General features: G+C 37.7%; 4 protein-coding genes and 1 pseudogene across 4 annotated transcripts; 4 read left to right on the top strand and 1 right to left on the bottom strand.

The window, feature by feature from the left end:
* Positions 1-793: 793 nt before the first annotated feature.
* Positions 794-4,956, top strand: LOC120198954 (nucleobase-ascorbate transporter 3-like). The gene is made up of 15 exons (XM_039200186.1): positions 794-896; positions 1,020-1,269; positions 1,692-1,789; positions 1,892-2,068; positions 2,251-2,351; positions 2,506-2,581; positions 2,793-2,852; positions 2,927-3,111; positions 3,210-3,306; positions 3,478-3,564; positions 3,706-3,764; positions 3,899-3,990; positions 4,084-4,161; positions 4,257-4,417; positions 4,659-4,956. The coding sequence occupies exons 2-15, from the start codon at positions 1,104-1,106 to the stop codon at positions 4,872-4,874; spliced, it is 1,653 nt and encodes a 550-aa protein (XP_039056117.1). The 5' UTR covers positions 794-896; positions 1,020-1,103; the 3' UTR covers positions 4,875-4,956.
* A 1,322-nt stretch (positions 4,957-6,278) lies between these two features.
* Positions 6,279-6,638, top strand: LOC120198937. Its single transcript, XM_039200170.1, has one exon. The coding sequence runs from the start codon at positions 6,279-6,281 to the stop codon at positions 6,636-6,638; it is 360 nt and encodes a 119-aa protein (XP_039056101.1).
* Positions 6,639-8,295: 1,657 nt separating this feature from the next.
* LOC120198932 lies at positions 8,296-8,874 on the top strand. Its single transcript, XM_039200164.1, has 2 exons — positions 8,296-8,511; positions 8,598-8,874. Exons 1-2 carry the CDS (start codon positions 8,331-8,333, stop codon positions 8,831-8,833), a joined length of 417 nt encoding a protein of 138 aa, XP_039056095.1. The 5' UTR covers positions 8,296-8,330; the 3' UTR covers positions 8,834-8,874.
* A 691-nt stretch (positions 8,875-9,565) lies between these two features.
* LOC120198936 lies at positions 9,566-10,003 on the bottom strand (annotated as a pseudogene).
* A 12,026-nt stretch (positions 10,004-22,029) lies between these two features.
* Positions 22,030-26,848, top strand: LOC120198953. The gene is made up of 18 exons (XM_039200184.1): positions 22,030-22,360; positions 22,460-22,647; positions 22,744-22,848; positions 22,940-23,011; positions 23,198-23,345; positions 23,532-23,614; positions 23,938-23,993; positions 24,290-24,426; positions 24,542-24,632; positions 24,716-24,781; positions 24,867-25,089; positions 25,221-25,322; positions 25,457-25,536; positions 25,628-25,750; positions 25,847-25,916; positions 26,002-26,093; positions 26,411-26,514; positions 26,595-26,848. Exons 1-18 carry the CDS (start codon positions 22,059-22,061, stop codon positions 26,710-26,712), a joined length of 2,160 nt encoding a protein of 719 aa, XP_039056115.1. The 5' UTR covers positions 22,030-22,058; the 3' UTR covers positions 26,713-26,848.
* The last annotated feature ends 852 nt before the right edge of the window (positions 26,849-27,700 follow it).

Genomic DNA, 27,700 nt, shown 5'->3' with positions numbered 1-27,700 from the left:
GTTTAATAGTACAAAATATGATTACATAATTATAAAATTAAAAAAAAATATTAACTATAAAATTAAAGAATGAAAATACTCCCATAATTATGTAAATTCTCACCATTTTCTTTGGAGATTTTTAATCACACCTAATTTAATATAACTCCTAAATTACAATAATAATTTAAATATGATATAGTTATAAATTTATACTCAAATTTAACTATAAAATAAATTTCCAAACGTGTACTTATATTTTTCCAAAGAAAGAAGGTTTTGTTATGCTTGGAGAGATTGCATACTTAAATAATTAATATTTTTAAGGTCTTCAATCCAAGTCTAAAAGAAACCATATTCAAAGGTTTGACTGCAATCCAAACGCGTCCTTTCTTTAAAGATACTTAAAGCTATAATCCTATCTTCTTTTCTCATTAAATTGCTTTATTGATTAATCAATTTTATGTGTTTATAAAAAAACCATTTCTCCTACAATAAAAAATGTTTAGGAGACGATAACTGAAATTTCCAGAAGCGAATTCAAGAGCATGACGCGGCACAAATGTTATTTTCAACGAAAACGAAAGCTAAATTCCACAAAACAACGTTGTAAGATTCTCGAACAATGAGAATGTAAGGAAAGTGAAAGTAACTCCCACGCGCTTCCCCCATTCCCAGTTGGATACTAAACTTGCAGTTTACCCAAGAAAATGTTATTATTATTATTATTAATTTGTTCATAAAGCTGTGTAGTATATTCTCTACGAAATACGACAAATCATAAGCATAACGTCATCTAAACGCCCTTTTGGCTTCTCCTTCGTCCTCCAACTATGCTCTCTTATCTCTATATTTCAAAGTAAAGATAAATGAGCTGACTGAACTTTGTGCTGTTTAATGTTTTCCATCACACAAAAGTAATTTCTTTATTAATTTCTGCTTTCTTATTTCTTTACTTCATTCTTTCTTTTGGCTTCGATGATTTATTGTCAGTTCTGGGAAAACTTCGAAACCGTTTATTACTTTTTCTTTTTGGTTAGGAATCTGAAAAGCCTATTAGCTTTCTGTTTCGAGTGAAGACGAACAAAAAGAAGATTACAGTAAGCATCGCTGAAAAGAAAAAGATGGGTGAAACAGAGAATCACCACCACCATCACCACCTGCCGCCACCGCAAGTGGCCGCACCACCGACTGTACCTCCGAACTTTGCTCTTTCAAGGGGGCCTACTTGGACTCCAGCTGAGCAACTTAATCAGCTTCAATACTGCATCCACTCCAATCCTTCATGGCGTCAGTTTCCCCCCCCCCCCCTTTAATTTAATAAGAAAGCTGACAAAAGTTGAAGATTTTATGTTAAAATTGATTGCTTTTTTGTTGGCATATCCAGTATTTTTCTTTTCTTTTGCATGTTTGTACTTCGATGGTGAAGTTAGACATCAATGAAATCTCTTTTAATATTTTTCATATTTAATTTTTTTAAAGTCACTTTTGATTTTTTTTTCTTCTTTTCTTTATGGGTTATTTTCTTTCATTTCTTTGAAAGGCACTTCAAACTTATCACTTCTTTTTCTGTACATTTCAATTCTCCTTTTCAACTAAGCTAGGGTGAAATCTGTTGTTTGTTTTTAGTAGCTGAATATTGGCATAAATTCAACCGTTCTGAGGATTGTTATCTTTTGCGATGAATCTCACAGTATCAACTTCTTGAACAGCTCAAGCGCTTTTACTGGCTTTTCAACACTTCATTGTGAATCTTGGTACTACAGTCTTAATTGCAAGTACTATGGTCCCTAGGATGGGTGGGAATCATGTATGTTATAATATATGACCTTATAAATAATTTCAATTACTACAGTTTTTTTCATGGGATTGATGCATTTTAGCATCTCAACCCTTTCTTTGTTATGAACAGGGTGATAAAGCCCGGATTATTCAAGTGTTACTGTTTATGTCAGGCATTAATACGCTTCTTCAAACGCTTATTGGCTCAAGGCTTCCAACGGTGATGGGTGTATCGTTTGCATATGTGTTGCCATTGTTGTCAATCATTAATGATTACACCGATGAGGTCTTTGCAACTGAGCATGATGTATGTAAACTTTAGTATGATATAAGCGACGCAAATAGGAAAGTTATGAATCATAAAGTTCTTTGCATTGTATTTAAGTTTTGGGAATATTCATCTCTCAGTAGGTAATGTGATATAAATTTTGCTGTTATGTTGTACAAGTTATGGCGTAATGGTTGATTCGAGTTCTTGCTTGCTTGCAGCGGTTTATTCGTGGTATAAGAACGGTTCAGGGATCGTTAATTGTTTCTTCCTTTGTTAACATCATCCTTGGGTATGGCAGGGCATGGGGGGAGCTGACAAGGTATTTCAAGTATCAATTCGTGCATCCATCTTATTTATTGCATGCAGCTCATTGCCTGCTTGCCATTCATGGTTTGAGATGTTTGGTCAGTAAACTATCATGTTTTCACAGCTAACTTTTCTAAGAGTTTTCTTGTTAACCTCTTCCTCTCTAGATTCTTTACTCCCATAGTCATGGTACCGGTGGTTTGTCTCGTTGGTCTTGGTCTGTTTGCAAGAGGCTTCCCATTGGTAATTCTCTTTGAATACTTAAATGCTTGGTTAGGACCGATAATACAGTAAGATAAGCGTTTTACTATTCAAGTGATAATGCCATAACTGAATAATCCGATTATACAGTAAAATAATCCCATTAATACGCTTCTTCAAACGCTTATTTTACTTATTTTACTGTTATTCAAGTATACTTCTGCTAACTATTCAAGTGTTACCGATAATACAGCTTGGTAATTGTGTGGAAATTGGCCTGCCTATGCTCATTTTACTGGTTTTTTCCCAACAGGTATATAAACCACTCTGATATTTTGTTCTAACATTCTTCTTAATTAATTTGACAACCGAACTTGTTTGCTGCAGTACCTGAAGCGTGTCCATTCAAGGGCCCATCTAATACTTGAGAGATTTGCATTGCTTTTGTGCTTTGGAATTATTTGGGCTTTTGCTGCCATCCTCACTGTCTCTGGCGCTTACAACAATGTTAAGACTGCCACTAAACTGAGTTGCCGCACGGATCGATCGTACCTAATGTCTTCTGCGCCTTGGTATGGTCATAATGTCCTGCTCTGCTTGTACAATTGTGTTCTAACTGATCTTCCAAAACTACTCTTTATGATTCCTTATTCCATGTCATTGTTTCTAGGATTAAAATTCCTTACCCGTTTCAGTGGGGTACGCCTATATTCAGAGCTAGCCATGTGTTTGGGATGATAGGTGCTGCACTTGTGTCGTCCGCAGAGGTGTAGTTGCTATCTTGGACAATGTCAATTCTATTTAATAACTTTACTTTCTAAGTTTAATTCTTTGGTTTACTCTATCTAACTTCAAGCATTAGTCTGCTCTTCCATGCATTTTCTTGATGAATTAGAGAAATCAGTTGTTAACTGAACTTTCCTCTATTTTATATGCAGTCAACTGCAACCTTTTTTGCTGCAGCTCGGCTTTCTGGTGCGACAGCCCCTCCTGCACATGTACTAAGCAGAAGTATTGGCTTACAGGTCCTTTCCTAAACCACCATGGATTTTTTTTTTGTGTAACTTTTTTGTCAATGCTTTGCTAAATCGATATACGTAGTCCCGAATCCCGTAATATTATTGTCATTGGTGAAGATTACTTACTCTTCTTGCTTGTAAATGCAGGGCATTGGTATGTTGCTTGAAGGGCTTTTTGGTTCTCTCGTTGGTACTACCGCATCTGTGTAAGGCTGAACGGCTTTTTGAATAAGAAGTCCCATTCTTTCTAGAGTAGTTATTAACAGTAAAATGCCATAACTGATAGACAGCAGTATACTTGAGAAATTTATTTCAGCTTTTCATCTAAATGATAATGCAGTGAAAATGTTGGCCTTCTCGGACTTACGCATATAGGAAGCAGAAGGGTGGTGCAGATTTCTACCGGTTTCATGATATTTTTCTCTATATTTGGTTTGTTATTATACTTTTTCATTAGTTGTATTTAAAATTTTGTGCTATATTTGTTATGTTCGGACTTGATTGGGTCACCTTACATTCTTTCAGGGAAATTTGGTGCATTTTTTGCCTCTATTCCATTGCCAATATTTGCTGCCATATACTGTATTTTATTGGGCATTGTTGGTGAGTGACTCAGTGGTCATGATGGTTTTTGCATCTGATATTCTATTGCTTCTTTAATCAGTAATTCCACTCTCCTTTCTTTCTTCTCGATGCAGCCTCTTCTGGGATCACATTCGTACAGTTTGCAAATAGTAATTCCATGAGAAACATCTATGTTTTGGGCGTCTCCCTGTTCCTCGGACTATCAATTCCTCAATATTTTGTAATGAACACAACCGGCGACGGTCATGGGCCAGTTAGAACAAATGCTGGATGGGTAAGTTCATAATGTGATTGCTTTATTTCTCAATAATGCTAATATGTGGAATAAGGCTCAACAAGATATACATTACTGCCTGCATAATGTTTACTGGCTTAGTTAAGATGCCATAGATTTCTAGTTGAAGGTCTTTTACTGCAATTAATTTCGATAACTGTTCAAAATGCTGGTCCATTTCCATTAGTTTACCTGATTTTGATCTTTGCTTCATCAGTCTGACACATTCGAATGCATGTAGTTTAACGATATATTGAACACGATCTTCTCATCACCTGCAACAATGGCCATCATCGTCGGGACCATGCTCGATAACACGTTAGAAGCAAAGCATGTGAACGATAGAGGAATTCCGTGGTGGAAACCGTTCCAGCACAGCAAAGGAGATGCTAGAACCGAGGAGTTCTATAGCTATCCGCTAAGAATAAATGAATATGTCCCCTCCAGGTTCCTCTAACATTGTTTGTATATTAGGTACAATTCGGACATATTTCATGTTTATATGCAAGCGGCATGTTTTGATTAGACAGAAACATAATAAAGTTAATTTGGCATTGGAAAAAAAAACACTATTGTCTTCGAACTTACAAATCAAATCCTGGGATTTGAGGTTCACATTGATAATTTCTGCTTTCTCTGGAGGTTAATTCAAAATATTAACCATAGTTTGGGGACGTGTACCTGAATTAACCCACATAATTCAATGTGCATGTGATTCTTACCGTACCACTGATGATTTGAATAAGCAGAAGGCAGTTGTCGTTTATTTGGGAAATGGTTGTGCAATTTTTGGGAACTTAAGATACAACCTATGACCAGACCCATTTAATGTTTTACTGGAACAAAAAAAAAAGGGTAAGAAATTCTGCAAATAGGTATGAAGTTTGATGAGGGTTCATTATGCAAAATATGAAGAGCTTGGCATTACTATGAACAAGGGTTGGTGAAATGTTAACTGAAGAGGTATAGGTTATAAATATGAGTAGTTGTCATTTATAAGATCTTTGACTCCATTATCACTGAGCTCAGCTACCATGCACATATACATGTGAGATTGAGGTCCCCACTGGAATCTGCAAAACCCTTTAAGAACATGCATGCATGCATACATACATGGTTTCTTCCGGTAAATCAGAAAAGTAGGGCAACACCTCCTCTCCCTCCTCGACGTTTTTCAAAAGGCCTTGTCTGAAAAAGCTTTTTAACCTTTAACCTTAACCTATTCATAGTACTTAGATTCCCTCCACCTTTTTCTGATTGCATTTTGCCCTCTTTCACCGTTTCCAAGTGAAAATTTTATTTACGTATGGTATTGAAAATACTCATCTTTTTCCATCCGTCACCACTCACCAATAGGCAGTACTCGGTTCAGAAGCCACGACCTGATCTATGATACTTCATTCACTCGAATCATATTTTGTGAGATATTCTAGTACTCTTCTATAAGCTTGTTGCTGTTCTTTGGTTATAATACTTATTATATCCTTTTTTTTCTACAAAGTATTTGTATTAAATAATAAATCTAAAATTAATATAATATTTCATTAAAAAAATAAACATCGAGAAAGTCATGATATTTAAGCTTCCTAAGTGACCAGGTCCAACTGTTGTTGTAAGTTCTCATACTTACAAAGGGAATCTCTTTTTCCTCATTCTCTCCTCTCTCTCTCTCTCTCTCTCTCTCAGATGAAGATGAGGTTCCACACATTGTTTCACTGCCCAATTTCTTATCCCTTGTGCATTGCAACACGCAATACATATGTGTAACCTCTTGTTTCTCTTTAATACCCCAAACCATTTTCAAGACTTGAGTTGAAAACCAAGTTCTTAGTCCTTTTTCTGGTTCTGGGTCAGTGCTGAAATGTCGATGACGGTAGCGCAACAGCCACCACCGGAGGTGGCTGTAACGGAGGAGCCATATTACAACTCTCACACCGCTCATGTTTCTATTGCTCCTCTTATAGCTGTACTTTTGGTGATCACAATCTTAGGCATTGTGACCAGCATGATCGGACGACTATGCACTGGCCTGAAAGTCATGAGCGTTGGTCAGTTCGACATCGAAAGTTGGATCGAAACAAAGTGTTCTTGCATTGATGGCAGGATATATCCTCACCAGCCACCACCAAGGTCTAATGCTTCGTCAGCTACTTCTGTTTTAACACCAACTGAACGCCAACCACAGCAAGAATATCAATCCCCTCAAACCCCCACCACTTGATGTTGATTATTGAAACTGGGTTCTTTGCATATAACAGCATTGTCCCGCTGTTGAGTGATTTTACTTGTATAACTTGTGTTTTTTGCCAGATTTTTGTCAACCTTTTTGTTGTCATTGCTATGGAAAGAAACCCTTAAATTGTTGGAATATCAGTCACACTATTTCTTACATCCATCTTCCTCCACGTAACTGTTTGTTTTTTTCCTTTGTCCGGTCGATTAAAAGGTACATGAAGATCGAATACCCTATAATGGTGGTGACCAGTCTTTCGTTGGTGTTGCATTTTGGGAGGAGAAAAGGCGGATTAAACAATCACCAGGAAGGTTTTGCATCATTTACATATTCAAAGGCCAAATGCTAGCATCTTTATTCATTGCTCCACAGTAAAATATCATGAATCAATCCCCATACATAGGTAAAAGATCAATAGATTTATCTCTACCAGAAAGAGGAAAATCCCCCACAGGTGTCGGATGCCAAACATGGCCAGGGAGTGGCGATTGAAGGGGAGGACCTTGTTCAATAAAACATTCATTTGCACTTGGGCTAAGCAAGTAATCATACTGCACAACCAACATCATGTGCTCATTCCTATTTATCTTCTCAAATGTTGGTCCAGTAGTCTGAGCAACAAATTTGTTAGCAAGAGACAATAATGCATGAGTGGCAAAATGCCAACATACAATGATTATAAACATATGTAAACTCGTCAATATGCTTTGTTCATAAAGACAGGCGTCAGAATTTCCCCAAAGATAAGGTCCCAAGTATCATGGCTAACAGTAGTTAAGCTGTCTGTTCTAACTCTTCATCTAAGGAATTTTCCAACTACAACAAAATTGAATTACCCTTCCCCATAGATGCTTGTGGGTGTCATATGCATACCGAATATCAAACTTTTTATAGGTCTAAATAAAACCATATAAAACATGGGTAATATATTGAAGCTTCTAAGGTCGTTACTACAAGGGTTAATATATTTTTTGGTGCATGAACTTGGCTTCATGGTTCAAACCGATACTTAATACTTTTTTTTGTCCAAATTGGTACCAAAACTTGACTTCTATCACACATTTTGGAACCTGAACTTGGCTTCACCATAGTTGAATGTGCCAAAATGAGTGACAGAAGAAGTTTAGATACCAAAACATGCGACAGAAGCCAAGTTCATGTACCAATATGGACTAAAAAAAGTATAAGTGCCAATTTGAAACCCAAAATCAAGTTCAAGTGCCAAATAGTATATTAACCCAAGTAAAAGAGGTTTTAGTTAACATCCAACTCCCAAGTAAAAGAGATGGGAGAAATACCGTCAAATGACCATTGAGTGTTTAACATTGAAAACCATTTCATTTAACTAACCCACAAGTTGTATTTTAATGACCTTAATAACCATTACCTAATCATATCCAAACCCTTCTGTACCTATTGGGTTTCCACCCAATATTTTATGACCAAATGTTGTTGTTCAACTCTCTTAAATGACAATTCACACCCTTTCCTTCGATGACCAACATATTTCAGCTGTGATATTAAGGTAATTTAGCCAATGAGAAAAGAATATGTGATTCTAGAGGACGATCACATTGAAGAGCAATGCCATGTCTTTCCTATATAAGCTATTAACTCGTTCTCCCATTGTCATCACCATCTCATCACTTCAATTACCAAGTAACTAAAGAAACCTGAGAGATGGCTTCCTCTGGTTTCAATGCTCAACAAATCATCCTCTCTGTCGCAATAGCTGCTTCTCTTTTGACACTCACTCAAGCCGCAACAGTCATCGTCGGAGGTTCCGAGAACTGGCGGTATGGCTACAACTACACTGAATGGGCGGCCAACACAGCGCCCTTCTGCTTCCAGGACACCTTAGGTGCTTCATTACAACCCTAACCATATATATTGAGTTCCTTTTTGGTTCTTTTTTCTACGATACTGATTTTTTGTATACCAATTCAGTGTTCAAATATGATAACACAACAGCTCATAGCGTTTACATGCTGCCAAACTTGTGGAGTTACTTACAATGCGATTTCAGTAAAGCGAAGCTTTTGGCCAATACGACACAAGGAGAAGGTGATGGCTTCCGATTTGTGTTAAACCAATGGAGGGTTTTCTACTTGGCTTCTGGTGAAGCCAATGACTGCAAAGATGGGCAGATGAAGCTGGTTGTTGTCCCTTGGCCACGTTTTTGAAATCCTTTGATACACAACTCACAAATGGAAGAAACGCAGTGCTGTGATCAGCAGTAATAAAATTGGCCAATCATTTGGGAGAGGCCTCTATAATAAACCAAGGGTTCGAATATTAGGAATAAAGTTGTCGATTGTTGATATACATTTTGATCGTCTTATTTTTTTCCTTTTTATCAGGTATAAGTGGTGAATTTAGTTTTATGTCAAACAAAGGAATTGACTTTCTTGTTTCCTTGTTGAATGAAATCTATATGCATATATAGAATTAAAATATTTTAAAAACATGTATGCTTCCTGCAAAGTGAAACGATGCTTTTTCGACCCTCCCTCAAAAGAACCCCACCGACCACCAAGTAATTGGCCCCCATGTTAAGTAAATTTTAACACTTTTTTAGCCTGCTTCCCAAATTAATTTGATGTCCAATTTGGACAGGATACAAGGAAGTTGGATTTTGTACTTTGAGCAAAGACATCAGTAATTCAGTACAAACATCTTTGAGCAACAATAAGTCTATCAGCGTATCAACATCAACAGCAGAATACGGAAACAACAGAAAAAGACATTTTTTCCTTAACGAAGCGGAGCCCTGATGTGTTAATTTGTTCATAATGTTCTAACTTCTCTCGTAATAACATCTCTCATCAATCCCAAAACTCCGCCGGCACTGTCTCATCTCCCCTCCTCTCCCACTGCCAGGCAGCGCTAGAGTCAACGCCGTCAATACCTCCTCCTCATCCTTTGGATTGTACTTGCCCTTCTCTAGCCCTCCTCTTCCATGTCGAGTTCCAATGATTCTTCACGGAATTATCGGTCCTCCCCGGAAGCAACCTAGCAATGGTGGCCCACCTGTTACCGTACACACCATGAGCGGCCAAGATAGTCTCGTCCTCGGCTTCCGAAAACGGACGGTTCTCCACATTAGGGCTGAGCTGGCTACGCCATCTAAGCCTGCAAGACTTCCGGTTCCGGACCGACCATTGATGTAACGGCTTATCAAAGGCCAGTTCTTAGCTCCATATCTCTGGACAAGGCGAGTCAAAACCCTATCCTCCTCCGCACTCCATGGACATTGATCCTTTCAGCTTTGTTGGAAGACCTTGCAGAGAAAGATGAGTGCATGTATCAGATGATATTGATGTAGAAGATGAAGACACATTCATTGCTTCCATCTTTGAATGGCTTGCCCAAAGATTAGTATAAGAGGAAAATGAAGTGGCGGAGTGGAAGGATGCGGGGGATGGTTTTTAAGTTCAATATGGAGATGGAAAGGCGCATGAACATAGTAGGCGCCTGGCGGTTTGAGAAAGCGGAGCGGTACTTCCAGGAAATTGGTTTCAGCTTTTGTAAAGTTGGTGAGGATCCAAGGCTCCCAAGTGTAGGCTAGAGAAAACAAGGGTTGTCTAGCAGATGACCACCACCCATAGGCATAATTTAATGACTTATTTTAATTAGAAAATAGTTAAGTACTTAAATGATTACGTATAATAGTTTAAGAGTTTGTTTCGATTAAAAATAATTTGCGGATTTAAAACAAAAAAGACATAATTTAAGGATTTTTTTATTTAAGCTTTTTTAGGGGTTATTAATATATTCGGATTTAAAGATTTAAATTTACCTTTTTATTAGGATAAAAATATAAAAATGTATATGTTAATATTATAGATTATATAAAAAATATATAATCATATATAGATTTAAGATTTTTTTATTAAATATAAAAAATATAACAAAATACATGAAATTTATAATATATGATTCATGGTTTGTTATTTTTTTGGGGGTTTATGATTACGTTAGGTTATTGTTAAATGGTTTGATATTTTTATTTGAATGATTATTATTAGAGATACAATTATTTATATTAAGTCTCAACTCTTTGTATAATGAAATCATATTATATTAATTTGAAAAAAAAATACAATACAAAGATATAATAAAATAAAATTATTTGAAAAAATATTATAGATGATAGAGTACAAAATATAATAGCATGTGATTATGATTCAGGTTCGGAAATGATAAAAGATATAGTTCATACCAAATTAAAGATCTTAATAAAAAAAAATATAAGGATCCAATTTGTTGTAAGTCATCCGATATTCCAACCTTTAAAAATATTTTCAATTTTTGTTCAAAACAAATTGTATCACCTCCCTGATGACATACAGTAATATTATAAATAACTATAAATTTATATAAAAATTAGAACAATTCTATTCGACTGAATTTTTTAAAAATAAAATTTAAATTATGAAATACAGTAAAACTCAATATTTTTTTACTTAACTTATTTGATTCGTTTTGATTCATATCACGGCGATTTTCTTGATATATTATCGGTGACCGGTAATATTTTCGATCTAACACCGGTCATACTATATTTCTCGATCTAACATCCTTAGCAGTAAAGTGCGTCATCTGCACCGCGCTATACGATAATTTGGCGTCACGTGGGGTATAACGCGTCCCCTGCACCGTGCTATACGGTGAGCTGGCGCCACGTGGGTATAGCGCGGCCCCTGAAGTGCGCTATACCTGTATATCTGACACGTGGGGTATAGCGCGGTGCAGGGGGCGCGCTATACCCCTAATTCACGTCCCTATCCTCCCTATAAATACCCCATCCTCAATCACTTTTATCACACCAAATTTTCTCAAATTCTCTAAATTTCTCTCAAATACTCTCTTTTTAAGGTATATTTTATAATATTTTTACTATTATATTTTTACTTTATTTAATATTTTACTAATATAATTCTTTTACAGATATATAATGGAAGGCAGTCTACTTCGCTCGGATGGAAATCATATATCTCTATACTTTGCTGATACGGTAACATTTTAACGTTTTAATTTAATTTAAATTATTAGTAATATTTAGTTGATTCATTTAATGCATGATTATTAGATTAAGAATTAATTTTTGTAATTATTTATTTTTAAGAGAAGGACTGTGTATTAGATCCTTTTATTAGGAATATTAAGTTAGTGATACCCAGCCGTGTCTTGCCGTATTTAGTAGAGGCTGGATTCGGTTACATAGGTAGATATCAGGGTCACTGTAAGATAGAGCCAGACCTGATTTCTGCCTTAGTAGAGTGGTGGAGACCGGAGACCCACACATTTCATCTTCCGTGCGAAGAGTGCACGATCACGCTTGAGGATGTTTCCATGCACCTGGGGCTTCCGGTGGATGGAGATGTGATATCGGGGATAGCTTTCAGTTCTTGGACTGCTTTGTGTCGGGATAGTCTAGGACGTGTCCCAGAAAATTTTATCGGAGGTAGGATACCGTTAAATTGGTTAGATGCCAATTTTCGGGAGTTGAGCGCAGACACCTCTGAGGATGAGGTTAAGATGTATGCACGGGCATGCATATTGCAACTGATAGGAGGGTTGCTGATGCCAGACAAATCGCGTAACCTAGTTCACTGCATGTGGTTGCGACATCATAGCGACTTTCGTCTCGCTGGATCATTCAGTTGGGGCTCGGCAGTTTTGGCTTTGCTATACAGGGAGATGTGTGGAGCCACTGACTACAGGCGTAATACTATCGGCGGATGTCTTTTGCTGCTGCAGTCTTGGGCATGGTATCGATTGCCCTTTTTATGTCCCGTTGTGAAGAACTCATTCGTATTTCCACTACTTCTGAGTTAATTATAAAGCTGATTTTGTATATTAATAATTTTATACAGCGTATAACAAAATTTTTTTCATTGAATAGGTGGTCTACTGATAGGAAAAATCATCAGGAGCTACCTGATGATTTAGAAAAGATTAGGGTGCTAATCGATCAGAAGGCTGGCACACATGTATGAATTTTAATGTTTAAAAATCGATTTTAGATTATAGTTATATAATTAGATTATTATTTTGATAAAAATTATATATTATTTGTTTTAGTTTGAATGGGTGCCATATTCTACTGATGATGTGAGGGCGGTGATCCCACCTGAGTTGAGGGGTCCATTAGATGTTTGGATGGCGATGGTCCCTCTGATCTGTTATGCGACCGTCGAGTGGCACTCCACTGATCGCGTGCTTCGGCAGTTTGGTTGTTTTCAACCAATTCCAGAAGTACCTCGCAATATGGACGAGTTGCATAGCTTAGATAGACGCGGTAAGACAGATGCAGATTGGCTGGTGAGGCATCATGGGCGGGTCGTGTTGTGGGAGGATCGACATCGGCGTCTTCCACGTAGAGAGCCCATTTTTTTCTGACTTCTTGATGTATGCTGAGGATTATTATGAGTGGTTCAACAGTAACGGGAAACCGTTTCTACTTCCCGAGGATGCACGAGGGCAGACATTTTCACGACGTCGACAGAGACGTTCACCGACACAACACCATCGTCCCCCGACTCGTGGACGGAGAGCAGGTGCTTCCGGTTCATCCTCAGCGCACAAGCAGTACCTTCCCAGCAGCGACCGCAGCTATATATGATGCCGCCGCCATATATGATGCCGCCGCCATATATGATGCCACCATCGCCTTTCCATTACCAGATGTCGCCATCTCCTTCACCCGCCTTCAACATACATATTTTTCGGTCGTGGAGCGGTCTACTCTGGACTGAACAGAATTACGGATATTGTAATTTTTGATAGCCATCATCGCTTCTTCTTTGCTTGAAAACTCCATGCCTAAAGATAACTCACCATTATTTATTGATGAGTAATACCCATAGTCACCGATATGAGGCATATCCGCAAATTCTGGCCCGTACATTGCACCATAATCAGCTTCATACATGTGTGCAAGATGGTCATTTTGTGCCACATTTCCTGGAACTTCATCATCATCGGAGTTGAATTGCGGTGATTTTGGGTCAATGAATAGTCCAGTCTCAGCACCATCCGCACCAGGCTCACGAAGCGGTTCTTCTGGTGGAGATGATGGTTCCTTCATGCTATCCACATTTAGGTCGAATAACCTACTACTTGCACGCCTTCCCCTTGAACTGAAAGGCATATCGACATTGAGATCGAAAAGCTCGCAGTCGAATGCCTCCCCCTAGAGCTTGAAGCCATCGCGTCAAATGGAAACTGCACAGATGGTTGCGTCCATGGCATCTCCATATTAATGTCAAAGGGATTTGCAGATGAATGCCTTCCCCTTGAACTGGACGCGATGTTGCCATACAGATTGTTCGTGAACCTACCTCGGTACATATCGTAAGGAGTTGCGGATGAATGTCTCCCCATTATGGCATTAAAATCATTACGCATTGCTGTCTTCGGGCTGTCAACTTGATCAACTTGTTCAGTCAGCCCATAGTTGGAGCTTAATGATTGACCTCGAACAGCACGCACTTGAACAAAATGTGCATACATCTTAATAGCGGCGTCTGAATAATTACTTTGAGCTTCAACCATCATTTCAACATCATCATTGTTCAAAAGTTCAAACGCTGTATAAGTTAATGGCAACAATGATGTTGGAAATCTATACTGCAACGACGACACTCTTCTACTACTTCCAACATGAATTTTCCTCGAAATCTTCGTTATCAGCTCCTCAAGAATTATGTTTCTCTTGAATGATATTTTAACACGCTCATTTGATACGAAAACAACGCCGGTTTCATATTCTCGAATTTCACCATCATAATAAACAATAACTGAAAGTCGCTCCATTATTTGAGTTTAAAAGTGCGGCACTATTAAATCTGCAAAAAAAATAAATTAAACAAACCTGATTTAATAAATTATATATAAACAAACATATAACACAATAAAATTTTTACACATCAATGTAAATAAATTAAATAATATAATTTAATATTATTATCTGCACCGCAAAACTATTTCGACGTATGCTTCCGCTTTCCAATTTTACAAACACAAAAATTAATTGAAAATAATTAGTATAATATTTTTTTCAAATAATCATAATAAACAATAAATATAATAAAAATTATAACAAAATTACCTTATAACGAAAAATCGCACGAACTCCTAAATAAAATATGAGAAGATTGCCAGAATTATTAACTCGTTGACGGAATTATTGTATTAATTTATAAGTTGAGAGGAAAGATGTGAGAAATTAACCGGCGGAGAATGATATTTATAGCGAGGAAAGTTATACAAAACGCGGTACCTGATCCGCGCTATATAAAATTATGTCAGAGTAAAGGTATGTCGCGGTACCTATCCCGCACTATATAAAATTATGTCGGGAGTAAAGGTATAATGCGGTACCTGATCCACGCTATACCCCTACGTGGCGTATAGCGCGCTGCAAGGGCCATACTATACCCATGTGGCGTCAGCTCACCGTATAGCACGGTGCAGGGGCACGCTATACCTCACGTGGTGCCAAATTAAAAATTCAATTCAAATTGGTTACCTTTTATAGATTGAAAGTATACCTAAAAATAAAAAATGTCATACAATAAAAAAAATTAATGTTAAATAAATGAAAGAAAAAAAAGAATAATAAAATAAAAACAATAATAATTGGTGAACCTGACCAGTTAATGGCAAACCACTCTTTGAAAGTAAACCACTTTGAATAAAATATAAATTAATAGCGTGAACCCCACTCTTTGAAATTTTTTGCACTGGCACCAATAAATTCCATAGCTATTTGTAAATGATGACAAATAATCTTTGTTGCTTCAGTATTCTCTAAGCCCACTATTGTTAGATCTAAAACAAAGCTGGCAATGAAAAAACCTGTGAGGAACGAGAGTAGCAGCAACCCTGTTTTGAATCCGGATCTCGGAACTCTCCACAGTAGTTGAGAAAGTGGTGCCATTATCTTTATCGGCAGCGGCGCGTCCCTTGGCTCTACGATCCAGCAACGACTTACGATCCTTGTCGAGTTTGAACTTGGTGATGACAACTTTCGACGGGTTGACACACGACTCCAGCTCATTGTTTGCATCGGTCTTATTTTGTTGAAATTTAGCCGATTCAAACTTATCTTGGCAAACCTTCAAGGATAGGTTTAACCTTTCTTGGAATTTGGCCATTTCGTTCACGAAATGGTGCTGAGCATTAACAACAGGAACACTGAAAGAGATGGCGATGTCGCTTCCAAACTTCTCTAAAGCCTTATCCATGATTTCAAGTGGAGATGCGTTGTCAAGTTCTTAGGCCAATTGCTCAAAATCCTCCACCTCAACTTTTTCTGACACTTCAGGAGCAGAGATGCTTGCAGCCTAAGGAAGCAGGGAATCATTCCTTTTTGGCACTGCATTCAAGGGCTTCATGGCGCAACATTTTTTAGATTGATTCACCGTTGCATGGCTATCCTCTAGCCGAAGTGAACTAAATTGCGCAACTTTGATGACTGAGAAAGAACTAGAACGAGAAAAGCTGGAACCGGAAATTGCAGCCGAAGAAGAATAAGTAACAGTAAACGCCATTTCCGAAAATTATTCCTTTGTTTACAAGAAACAGATAAAACTTTGGCTTTCCCCGAGATTTTGTTATTCTTTTCCCGTGTTCAGCGTTTGTGCCGGTCCCCTTTAGCTGCAGCATCGCCGTGTATTCTTCAAATTTCACTCGTTGGATGGAATGGAGACAGGGCTGGGTTTGGCGCTTCACGCTATTTTGGTTCTTCTTTTGGGCGTCTACCCTTCCCACAAGGTTTCATAATTTTCTCTCCGGCCTTCAACCACGTAGCATCAAAAAGAGACCCCCACCCCGAGATTTTGTTCCGATTCCCCCCTTATTTAAAGCTAATTTCAAACACTCCAAATCCATGCCATTTGCTCCCTGATGCATGTGGTAGTGGAGTAGGTGGGTAGGTGTGTAGTTGAGATAATAGTGGGGTAGTGGAATGGTGGAGATAGCAATAGAGGTTCCCTTATTTTTGGGTAGTGGGTAGTGGTGGAGTAGTAGGTTTGAACATGGGTTCCTACAAAAAATAAAATAAAGAAATTATAAATAATAATAAATAAATTATAATAATAGAAATATAAAACCCGGTCAAAAACGGGTGTCTACAGCTGCCCCTCTTTGCACATTCTTGTGTTAACAAGAATAGGGCAAAGACGAAAAAGACCACCAGTTTTTGTCTGGTCTTCTAAAATGTGATTGAGCTTCCTGGAATTGGGCCTTTGTCTTTTCCTCGGTTTAAAGATTTCGGCTTGAAAATTCTTCCAGAAGGTAATTCATCGCTGTTATCAAGCTGAATGGAATCGAACTCGTCAGGTCTTTGGTTGACAAATAGCCCTTCTTGCCTTGAGCTATACTGCAAATGATGTGCCTTGGAGTTAAGCGTAGTCGAACTCCAAGGTCTTTGGTTGGCAGACAACCCTTCTAGATTCAAGTTGTGCTGCAAATGAACACGATATCCTTTGCTATGAAGTTGAAATTGACTCTGAAATTGGGAAATTGTTTATTGACAACCAGCGGTCCCTTCGTCGTGAAGTTGAACTTGCGTTGTCTGGAGTCCAATATCCTTTGCTGTGAAGTTGAAATTGGCTCTGAAATTGAGAAATGTTTATTGACAACCAGCGGTCCCTTCGTCGTGAAGTTGAACTTGCGTTGTCTGGAGTCCAATTGTGAAGTTGAAATTGGCTCTGAAATTGAAAATGTTTGTTGACAACCAGCGGTCCCTTCGTCATGAAGTTGAACTTGCGTTGTCTGGAGTCCAATATCCTTTGCTGTGAAGTTGAAATTGGCTCTGAAATTGAGAAATGTTTATTGACAACCAGCGGTCCCTTCGTCGTGAAGTTGAACTTGCGTTGTCTGGAGTCCAATACTCTTCGTTGTGAAGTTGAAATTGGCTCTGAAATTGGGAAATGTTTATTGACAACCAGCGGTCCCTTCGTCATGAAGTTGAACTTGCGTTGTCTGGAGTCCAATATCCTTCGTTGTGAAGTTGAAATTGGCTCTGAATTTGAGAAGTTGTTTGTTGACAACCAGCGGTCCCTTCGTCGTGAAGTTGAACTTGCGTTGTCTGGAGTCCAATATCCTTCGTTGTGAAGTTGAAATTGGCTCTGAAATTGAGAAATTTTTATTGACAACCAGCGGTCCCTTCGTCGTGAAGTTGAACTTGCGTTGTCTGGAGTCCAATTGTGAAGTTGAAATTGGCTCTGAAATTGAAAATGTTTGTTGACAACCAGCGGTCCCTTCGTCATGAAGTTGAACTTGCGTTGTCTGGAGTCCAATACCCTTCGTTGTGAAGTTGAAATTGGCTCTGAAATTGGGAAATGTTTATTAACAACCAGCGGTCCCTTCGTCATGAAGTTGAACTTACGTTGTCTGGAGTCCAATATCCTTCGTTGTGAAGTTGAAATTGGCTCTGAAATTGAGAAGTTATTTGTTGACAACCAACTTTTCTTGACTTAAGCTGTGCTGTAAATTTCCTTTAAATGAATGATGACCCTTTTCGCCAAATTTTGAGTCGGATATCTTCCGTCGTGGAATTGAAATCTGGCTTGAGAGTTTTAACTGGAAACATGATGCTCATGGATGAGTTTGAGTCGAACTGGATTTGTTTTGAACTGGTTCTCGAACCTATCTGAAATTGGTTCTGAGATATCAAGTCGGTTGAGGTGTAGCTCCTTACTGCCGAGTTAAGCAACCACCATCCTTCTTTGAAGGTGCTTGAGAATCGAGTATTCTTCATCCTGAAGTCAAAACTTGACTCTAAAAGCTGCAAAAACATGTATGCTAACATGATGAATGTGATGCACCTAAGTATGTCTAAGATACATGCAATATATATGAATTATGTGTTATCTCCTGGATGGAGTCTCGTGCTTTATCTGTCAATGAGGTCCTTAGAATCGATCGTGCCCCACTATCTTCTCGAGCTTTGGCTTTACAGATCTTTCAAATCTGAGACTACTCTGTTTGAAAATGTTTTTCTCATTTTTCTTGTTTTAGGAGAAAAATGTTGAAAAATATTGTTGACAATTGACTCAAATTGTAAACGTGAGTTCAAAAAATATCAAAGGAATCAAGAGCTCTTTTAATGCTTTTAGAGTCACAGCTCTTTGACAAATGTTCAAATGGATGAGTTAGCCTTAGGTTGGCCTCCTTTCTAAGGTTTTGGTAACCCAAAATGTCATGTTTTTAAATATCGCAACATGTTTTGGTATTTCAATTGGGTGCGGACAAAATGACGCAACTAGCATGATTACTTACTAGACCTTTTATTTCGGTCCTCTGAAATCTTCCATTTGTTCAAGCTTTGTAGGCTCCTCTAACGAAGGCAGTGTAAAAAATATCGGTCTAAAAATGAAATTCTTGAGTGCTCGTGTGTAGTTGACTATAACAGGTGTTCCTTAACTCCCTTAGTCCATTTTACCGAAAATTTCTTGCTTAGATAAATTCGATTTAATTTGCCGTTATCTGGCTAGCTGAATCCATAAAGCCGGGGCGTTTAACCAATTGCTTTAGAGGGACAACTTAATATTATAATCACAGTTATCAAGTTAACTGAAGGGTTCATCTCATCACAAAGTCTTCGGCCTGACAAAAGCAGTGGAGCAAACACCGAATTGCCAAGTGTCCGAGCAATGTCATGGTTTGAATGACATCTACTCATAAGGCCAGTGCTTTCAAGTTTCCTCTATAACCAATTGCCTTAGCGGAATAGCTCAGTTTTTACGGATTTAATTTCTTAAGATTGTCAAGAAGAACTTGTCATAGTCTAGGTGTTTTTGAAAGTCCAGGAATCTCATCTTTAGAGTTCAATTTTCAAGCAACTGGCCTAAACTAGATTCACCTAGTCGACTATTCCATCTGTGAAGATCGTGATCATCATTGAACGTCTTAAATAAAAAGCATAGTAATGGTCATATGCAAATGATGCCCCATGTTGTTCGCACCTTATGAAAGGAAAAGGTTACATTGGTTAATTGCAAGAGCATGGTACGGTGTTTGAGTGTATATTCTGGGTAAGGTCAAGGTCCTTGTCTTAAAACATGTTACTTTGTCAAAGATCCGTAACGTTGCACCATTCACAGAGTTTCTTAATTCAAATGATATTCAAAGAATTGCAAGTTTGCAAATGTGATTCATTGCTTAACATTTTTAAAGTAACATAAATTTATTTAAAAGTCCTTATAAAAACTTTGAGAAAAAAAAAATGGAAAAACAAATTCAAACAAAATGTCTCAAATGATGAAATGGTCTTCCTCACTTGGATGCCCCCAAGTTGTTGAAGTCGATCCGATTCTTGTTACGTATTTTCTGTATGATTCTCTTGATTGTGGAGTAATTCTCGATAGTGCGCCCCGGGACTCCGCTGCAATGAGCGTTCTCATCATACTACCTGGGGTACGGGGCTTCATGGATTTCTCTGGATATGGTGACACCACATGTGCGTCGAACAAATGTTGGTAAAGCTCCTTATATGTCATAGGGTCGGAATATTCTCATTTTTGATGAGACAGGTGAATGCAATGAAAAAAAAGGAATCATAATGCGAATGTAAAGAAAAGTAACAAAATGCACAATATGTCTGAATGTATGATGCATGAAATGTTCGAGGCATTGATCCGAAAAATGTGTCTATTATTCTGAATAATCCTTATTGGGGACAAAAATGTTACGTCTGAAGAGACAAAAAAACTTTTTTGATGGTATAGATTCTGCACAGCCTCTGGAAAGTTGATTCGTCTTCCGCTTTTTCACCGGTTGAATATCCTGTCGAACCATTCCGGTTCCTTTGGCTAAACTTGTGCGGGTGATAAGTTGCTTGCCCCAAAAAAGGTCTCGAATGATTGCATCTCCGGCCTTCACTCTATGCCGAGCTCGTTCCAAACGAAAGTGCCATTGGAACCCTCCATCCGAAGTTTGTCGACTTGTTTTTGGAATTCATCAATGATGGTCTCCGGCTTAGCTAGGGTTTCACCATCTTGTTCTCGTAATTTTTGAAAGGACTCTCCAGGTCAGTAACTATTTCCTCGTCTTGCCCCTGCAACCCTTGCCTCCGAGTATTCTTTGATCACGGTTGGACTTCTGAGCTTTTTGTATCTTTGTATTATAACTCCTTTGTCCATTAATGCAGATTATTTATGTTTAACAAACACATTTTTGGTGGATCAACACCTCGTTTAAATGATGCGAATGATGAAAACAAAACAAAAGAGAACAATTAATGAAAAAGGTTAGTGATGTGAAAATAATAAAAAGCAATCATGAAAATAAAAGTCCTACCCCACATGATATCTACCCGAACATGCTTAATATTCCTACCCGGACATGATTTCTATCCCACATGCTAATTTCAAACAAATCCTAACCGCATATTTGTCTAGTTCGCATGCTTTGAACAGAAAATAAAGCATGAAACAAAATAGCCTAGGGTTTGGAATGAGGTTTTGGGGTGGGCTCTAATTCTCTGTACTCTCCCGGTTTAGGTTCTAAAAAGGTACTCGAGTTCTCCTTGCTGGTTCCCCCTTGGGCTTGCCAGACCCTTAGTCCTAAGCCTATTACAAGCTTGTGTGGACTAAGTTAAACTCGAGAGGACACATTCCCTTATGCCCGCACGGTGAATAAATTCACACGAAGACATAAGGTATATGAATCCCGAAGGCTACTTGCTAGGCATATGCGGTGAATAAATTCACACGAATGCGTCGCTTTCACCCCCACTTAAAACGGGTTCGGAGCTCGGGTATAGAGCCTTAAATGGAAAACTTTAAAAATCTGAAATCATTGAAAAAATGTCAGTACAACTATTTATTTCAAAAATAATCAAAGGTAACTAATTGGAATCGAATAAATAAATTTAAATTTAAATTTACTATTTTCGCATAAAAAGACAACTGAAAATTAATTCTGGCCTGACTCACTTACCTGTCCCCAGCGGAGTCGCCAAGCTGTCGTAACCGTCTTTCGGTTGGGCCCCGAAATTGGGATTGGACTTGAAAAATGTGGATTGGAGTCACCACCGATCATTTATTTAAAAATAGCGCTATATTATATTATAATATAGCGCAGTGCAGGGGCGCGCTTTACTGCTAAAGATGTTAGATCGAAAAACATAATCTGACCGGTATTAGATCGATAATATTACTGATCACCGAAAATATATCGAGAAAATCGCCTCATATCACTCCTATCAATACGTGTATGACGCAAAAAATCTGGAATTCGAGTTGGGACCCACATTGAAAGCCCGAGTCACCTCACCATCAATCTTACTCATAGATTCTAAAGATCCAATGGTTACAATGACTCATGGATGACTTGAACTCTATCCACCCAAATACACCTGCTTACATGTGATCCATTTGAGTTAAACAGCCGATGGCTATTTCCACCCTCACTCGCTTCTGTACTTCCGCTACTTCACCACTCTCCTCTGCTCTCATTTTTCGCCATTTCAGTAAAAGAATCATCTTTACCGTTGCTACTAAGAAGAAGAGTCAACCCCAGATTTTCAAAACAATGGCTTCTTCACAAGACAACAAAATTACAGCTCCGTACGGCTCCTGGAAATCCCCCATCACCGCCGATGTGGTTTCGGGCTCCTCTAAACGGCTTGGAGGCACCGCTGTTGACCCTCAAGGTCATCTCTTTTGGCTCGAATCACGCCCATCTGAGTCAGGGTAATTTGAAACTCTTAAACCTCCAACACCCATTTTGATGTTTTTGTATATTCAAAGCTTCAAGTTCTGATTTTTATTTTATCTATATATTTAAAATAGGAGGGTGGTCCTTGTTAAAGAAGCATGTAAAGCTGGAGATGAACCGATTGATATTACTCCACCGGAGTTTGCTGTTCGGACGCTGGCTCAAGAGTATGGAGGAGGGGCGTTTAGGATTTCTGGGGATACTGTGGTTTTCTCCAATTATAAAGATCAGAGATTGTACAAGCAAGCAATCAATTCCAAAGGTTCATATTTTCATTTTGTTTTTACTCTTCAAAGTAACAGTTTTTAATTTTTTTTTTTTTGCTTTGATTAACTGATGCCAATGAATGGGGAAGCAGATTCTTGTCCAGCACCAATCACTCCCAATTATGGAGGACCCGATGTCAGTTATGCTGATGGGATTTTTGATTCAAGGTTTAACCGTTATATCACTGTAACGGAAGGTTAGACCTTTTTTATATGTTGCTTATATCTAGTGTTAATGGGGTTGTCAAATTGTCCCTTTTTGTTGATTCAATTGTATCACCTTGATAGATCGCCGTGTAAGTTGCATAAATTCAACCACAACAATCACAGCAGTACCACTTGATGACGTGACTATCCAAGGTATAAAAATCTCTGGAAATAGATTCATCTTGTTTGTAAATTATTGTGTTGTTGATTACAATATGATTTTTCAGGTTTGATTTTTGTTCTTCTTTCCTTATATGTTAAACTCAATGTTATCAATTATTGTTTGTTGTTTCATATGTTTACGAGCAGTGAATTTTGTGTCCTTTTGTTAACTTCCAGAACCAAAAGTATTAGTGAGTGGCAATGATTTCTATGCTTTCCCTCGATTGGATCCCAAAGGTGAAAGAATGGCTTGGATTGAATGGAGTCACCCCAACATGCCATGGGATAAATCAGAGCTTTGGGTTGGCTATATTTCTGAGAATGGGTGAGTTGAATTCTTTCATTGTCCACATAGCTTTTCTTCGGCATTCTTTTCATTTCCTATAACCGATTTCTATCAGTTCTTTTAGTTCCTTTTTCAAATTGAAAGTTGACATGTTCTGGATTGTTGATTCTCTTCATTTTTGGTACTATAAATATATTGATATCTATGGATTCGTATGTCATGCAGAGATGTGTACAAACGTGTTTGTGTAGCTGGTTATGATCCTGAAATTGTGGAGTCTCCTACAGAACCAAAATGGTCCCCTATTGGTATTCGATAATAATTTTCTTATTTCGTGGACAGTTCTAAATATGAAATTTAGGCTTTCATGATATCATACTTAGGCAAACAATCACGTTTTAGAGTTTGCATTAATGAAATAATATCAATGAAATTCAGAAATTTGACATTAATCTTGCAATATCAATGTCTAAATACTGACTGTGACATTTCTGCCTGGTTTGGGCCAATTAATTCAATGTTTTTCTCTTCCTTTTGATATTTTCTGATCTTATAGGAAAGTGATTATTCATGTATAGGTTGTTTGACAATTTTATCAGTGAAATATTAAAATAGATTCAAATATGTGCAGGAGAACTTTATTTCATTACAGATAGAAAAAATGGATTTTGGAATCTCCATAAGTGGGTAAGTTCCTTTTTGTCTATTTAAAACTGCATTTTATAGCCAGCAGTGTCAAGCTCAGCCCATTGTCCATGGTTACATGATGCATCTTCTTAAAAAAAAAATCAATAATAACAATGTATTTAGTCCGACATGGCCAACAGTTTCCCATAAATTAATATCTCCACAAAATTCGTTGGTTGTTTCTATTAGTTTCTAACTTGCATTGTAGAACCAGTCTCATTAATTACTTTATTATTTGTTTTCATTTTCTCTTTTTCCCCTCCAAATTAATCACCTCTTATCATCTCTGGAAACAGGTTGAATCTAGGAATGAGGTGCTTCCACTTTATCCCTTGAATGCTGAGTTTGCAAGACCACTATGGGTTTTTGGAATGAATTCTTACGAGTTCATCAAGAGCGAGACTGGAAAAACCTTAATTGCTTGCACCTACAGGTAATTATAAGAAAATTACTGGCCAACACACTTCAATATATGGATAAGGTCTTTGAAAAAAAAATAAAAACTGTTTTCGATTTTGTTGAGTGAACTTGTGGATTTTTGAATGCAGGCAGAATGGGAGGTCATATCTTGGAATTTTGGATGATGTTCAGGGTCCATTTTCTCAGCTCGATATTCCTTTCACGGATATAGACAATATTGTACTTTCAAAATCCCCAAAAAATTATTTGTGCTTAGGAAATTATAATGACGTCTTTTTAAAGATGTATGTGATTTATTTTAGACTTCATGGAATAATTATCTGTATGTTGAGGGAGCCTCTGCAGTTCAACCTTCATCAGTGGCTAAGGTAAGGATGTCCTAATCTCTACATGTTAATAATATTTTAGAGGTCCTTTGATTACAATCATAACAGTCTTTTATTGTTTTTGAAGGTGACTCTAGATGGTCATCAATTAAATGTAGTTGATTTCAAGATTGTTTGGTCATCTTCATCAGATTGTTTAAAGTACGAGTCCTACTTCAGCCAGCCAGAGTTAATTGAATTTCCGACTGAGGTTACTGGTCAAAATTCCTATGCATACTATTATCCACCAACAAATCTCCTTTATCAAACTATCCAGGAAGAAAAACCACCATTGCTGTTGAAAAGTCATGGTATGGTATTCTCTTATCATGAAAACTTGTTAAATGCCCTTCACTTAATGAATTTTGTCTCCAGCGGATTAGCAAATTCTTTTCTGTATTTGATTGCATTATGACATGTAATCTTATGTAATATGTGGCAGGAGGGCCTACTGCTGAAACTCGTGGAATTTTGAATCTCAGTATTCAGTACTGGACTAGTCGAGGTTGGGCATTTGTGGATGTTAATTATGGTGGAAGCACTGGTATGTTCTCCTTGCCTTGGCAAAATATGCAGAAACCTCCTTGACGGCATCATTAACATCTTTGAACAAATTAATTATGTTTATATCTGATTTAATATGGTGCCATGCTTGAATTACATGACACAATTTTGTAGGTTACGGAAGAGAATTTCGTGAACGACTTTTGGGGCGCTGGGGAATTGTTGATGACTGCTGCAGCTGTGCTCGATTTTTGGTACTTAGTTCAATTGTTACCAAATTTCTAAGGGATGGAGATATGCTTATATATAACACTGATCAGTCATGATAACATTTTATTTCTCTAGCTGGAGAATGGGAAAGTAGATAAAAAACGACTCTGTATAACTGGAGGCTCTGCTGGTGGGTACACGACCTTAGCAGCCCTTGCTTTTAGAGATACATTCAAGGCTGGAGCTTCCCTCTATGGGGTAATTGATATCATCATTATTTTCAATTTAACTCTGGCATCTTTCGTTATCTTTTGTTTGATCTGCTTTATATGTTATATAATTTTCTGTGAACAGGTAGCTGACCTGAGCTTGTTGAGGGCCGAAACACATAAATTTGAATCCCGTTATCTTGATAAACTCGTTGGTAAGTAGAAAAGGATAACCAATGCCTGAGTTTGATTTTAAATTTCTCCATTGAGTTGCTTATCATATCCCTCTGACCATTTCAGGAGATGAGAAGGCTTACTTTGATAGATCACCAATCAATTTTGTTGATAAATTTTCTTGCCCCATCATTCTCTTTCAGGGACTGGAAGATAAGGTACGAAAATTTTCAACTTCCTTTTTGGACACAATAATGAAGATCAAAGGGTTATTTTGGTTAATAAGACTTGAGTGACATTTCTGAAGACTTGCAGATTGTGGCATAACTGAGGTTTTTTGTTAGTATTATAATATTTGTTTCTTTATTATTTCCTTAGAATTTGAGTTCAAATTAAGTGGTAAACTAAGTGATAGCTGAGATGAGTATCTTGCTTGTAATATATGACCTTTGTTGCGGTAAAATTTGTCTTCAACAATTAATATAGCACAATTAAAGCGGACTTCAGTATCTTGAATAGCCTTTACATGTCACAGGTTGTACCCCCGGATCAAGCTCGTAAAATCTACAAGGCATTGAAGGAAAAGGGTTTGCCTGTTGCTCTTGTGGAGTATGAGGGAGAACAGCATGGTTTCCGCAAGGTATACAATATTCCACCCTGCATGTCTTTAAAATTTTGTCATACTGAAATATGATCAATCCCACCGACACTGCTTGAACGGCTGAGAACATCAAATTCACATTAGAACAACAGATGGTGTTTTTTGCACGGTTGATTGGAGGCTTCAATGTTGACGATCCCATTACGCCAATTAAAATAGATAACTTTGACGCATGAATTTCTGGTACCATTAACAGTCTTATAGTTTTCAGGAAGTTTGATTGCCAAAGCCTGCACTTAGAGCATGTAAAAAAGACCTTTTCATCTCTGTAAACCTGAATATTAACCTGATTATCATCACCGTTCTATGAACTATATTTGCTAATAAGATGTTTTTAACAACATAAAGTCGTACTCTATTTTAATGCCTAAGATAAAAAGATTTGGTATTTTACATATGTATTCATTTCCAGAACGACCAATTTTAGGGCCACTGCCATGGTCCTCATGGCAATGGCTTTAAGTCCATTTTCATTATCATCACAGCAGAGCAGAGGGTAGCCTGGGCAAATGAAAGGAGAATTAAATATACTACGCCACCATGAAAACTAATGGCTTCACTGCTTTAACTATGGCCACCTTGCAAATGCTATAATGTCCTTTGCTTCATATAGGCTTTATATTAGCTATGCATGTGTAGAATGTATGTAGTCCACATATGGGAGGGGCAGAAATTAGGACCACTTTGTTTAGACATTAAATTGTTTTGAGCCCAAGACAAAGTTCCGATCCCATCAGCCCTTCTTTTCAGGGTTTCTTAGCAGTTGACGGCACTGGTTTATCATAATTAATGCCCTCGGCTAGTTTTGTCACATTCCCGCTAAAATATCTGTGCAAGCAACAAATATGACCCCTGCAAACCCGGATAGTTTAACTCTTATATTAGTTCTCTTGAAAAAAAAGTTTTCAATAACTTTGAATCTTTGAAGTGTTTATTGTGTGAGGTCTAACCAAATTAGATTGCTGGAATTAAAACTTTAGTGTATTCTTTGTCAAAAATAGTGGTCCAAACATATCACAAGCATAGAAAAGCATGCCTTGCATTGATTTAAACATGGAAGAAATAAGAACTTCCTGCTACTTATGGACCAGCTTGCGGATATCTGCATCAGGTATCTGTTGCTTTCCTTGAGTGCCAGGCTTCATAATGGTAGTTGGAAATACT

This window comes from Hibiscus syriacus, unplaced genomic scaffold (genome assembly GCF_006381635.1).
Source record: "Hibiscus syriacus cultivar Baekdansim isolate YM2019G1 unplaced genomic scaffold, ASM638163v2 tig00005154_pilon, whole genome shotgun sequence".
NCBI lineage: Eukaryota > Viridiplantae > Streptophyta > Magnoliopsida > Malvales > Malvaceae > Hibiscus > Hibiscus syriacus.
Note: the sequence above shows the minus strand (reverse complement) of the source record. Positions and strands in the feature narration are given on the sequence as shown.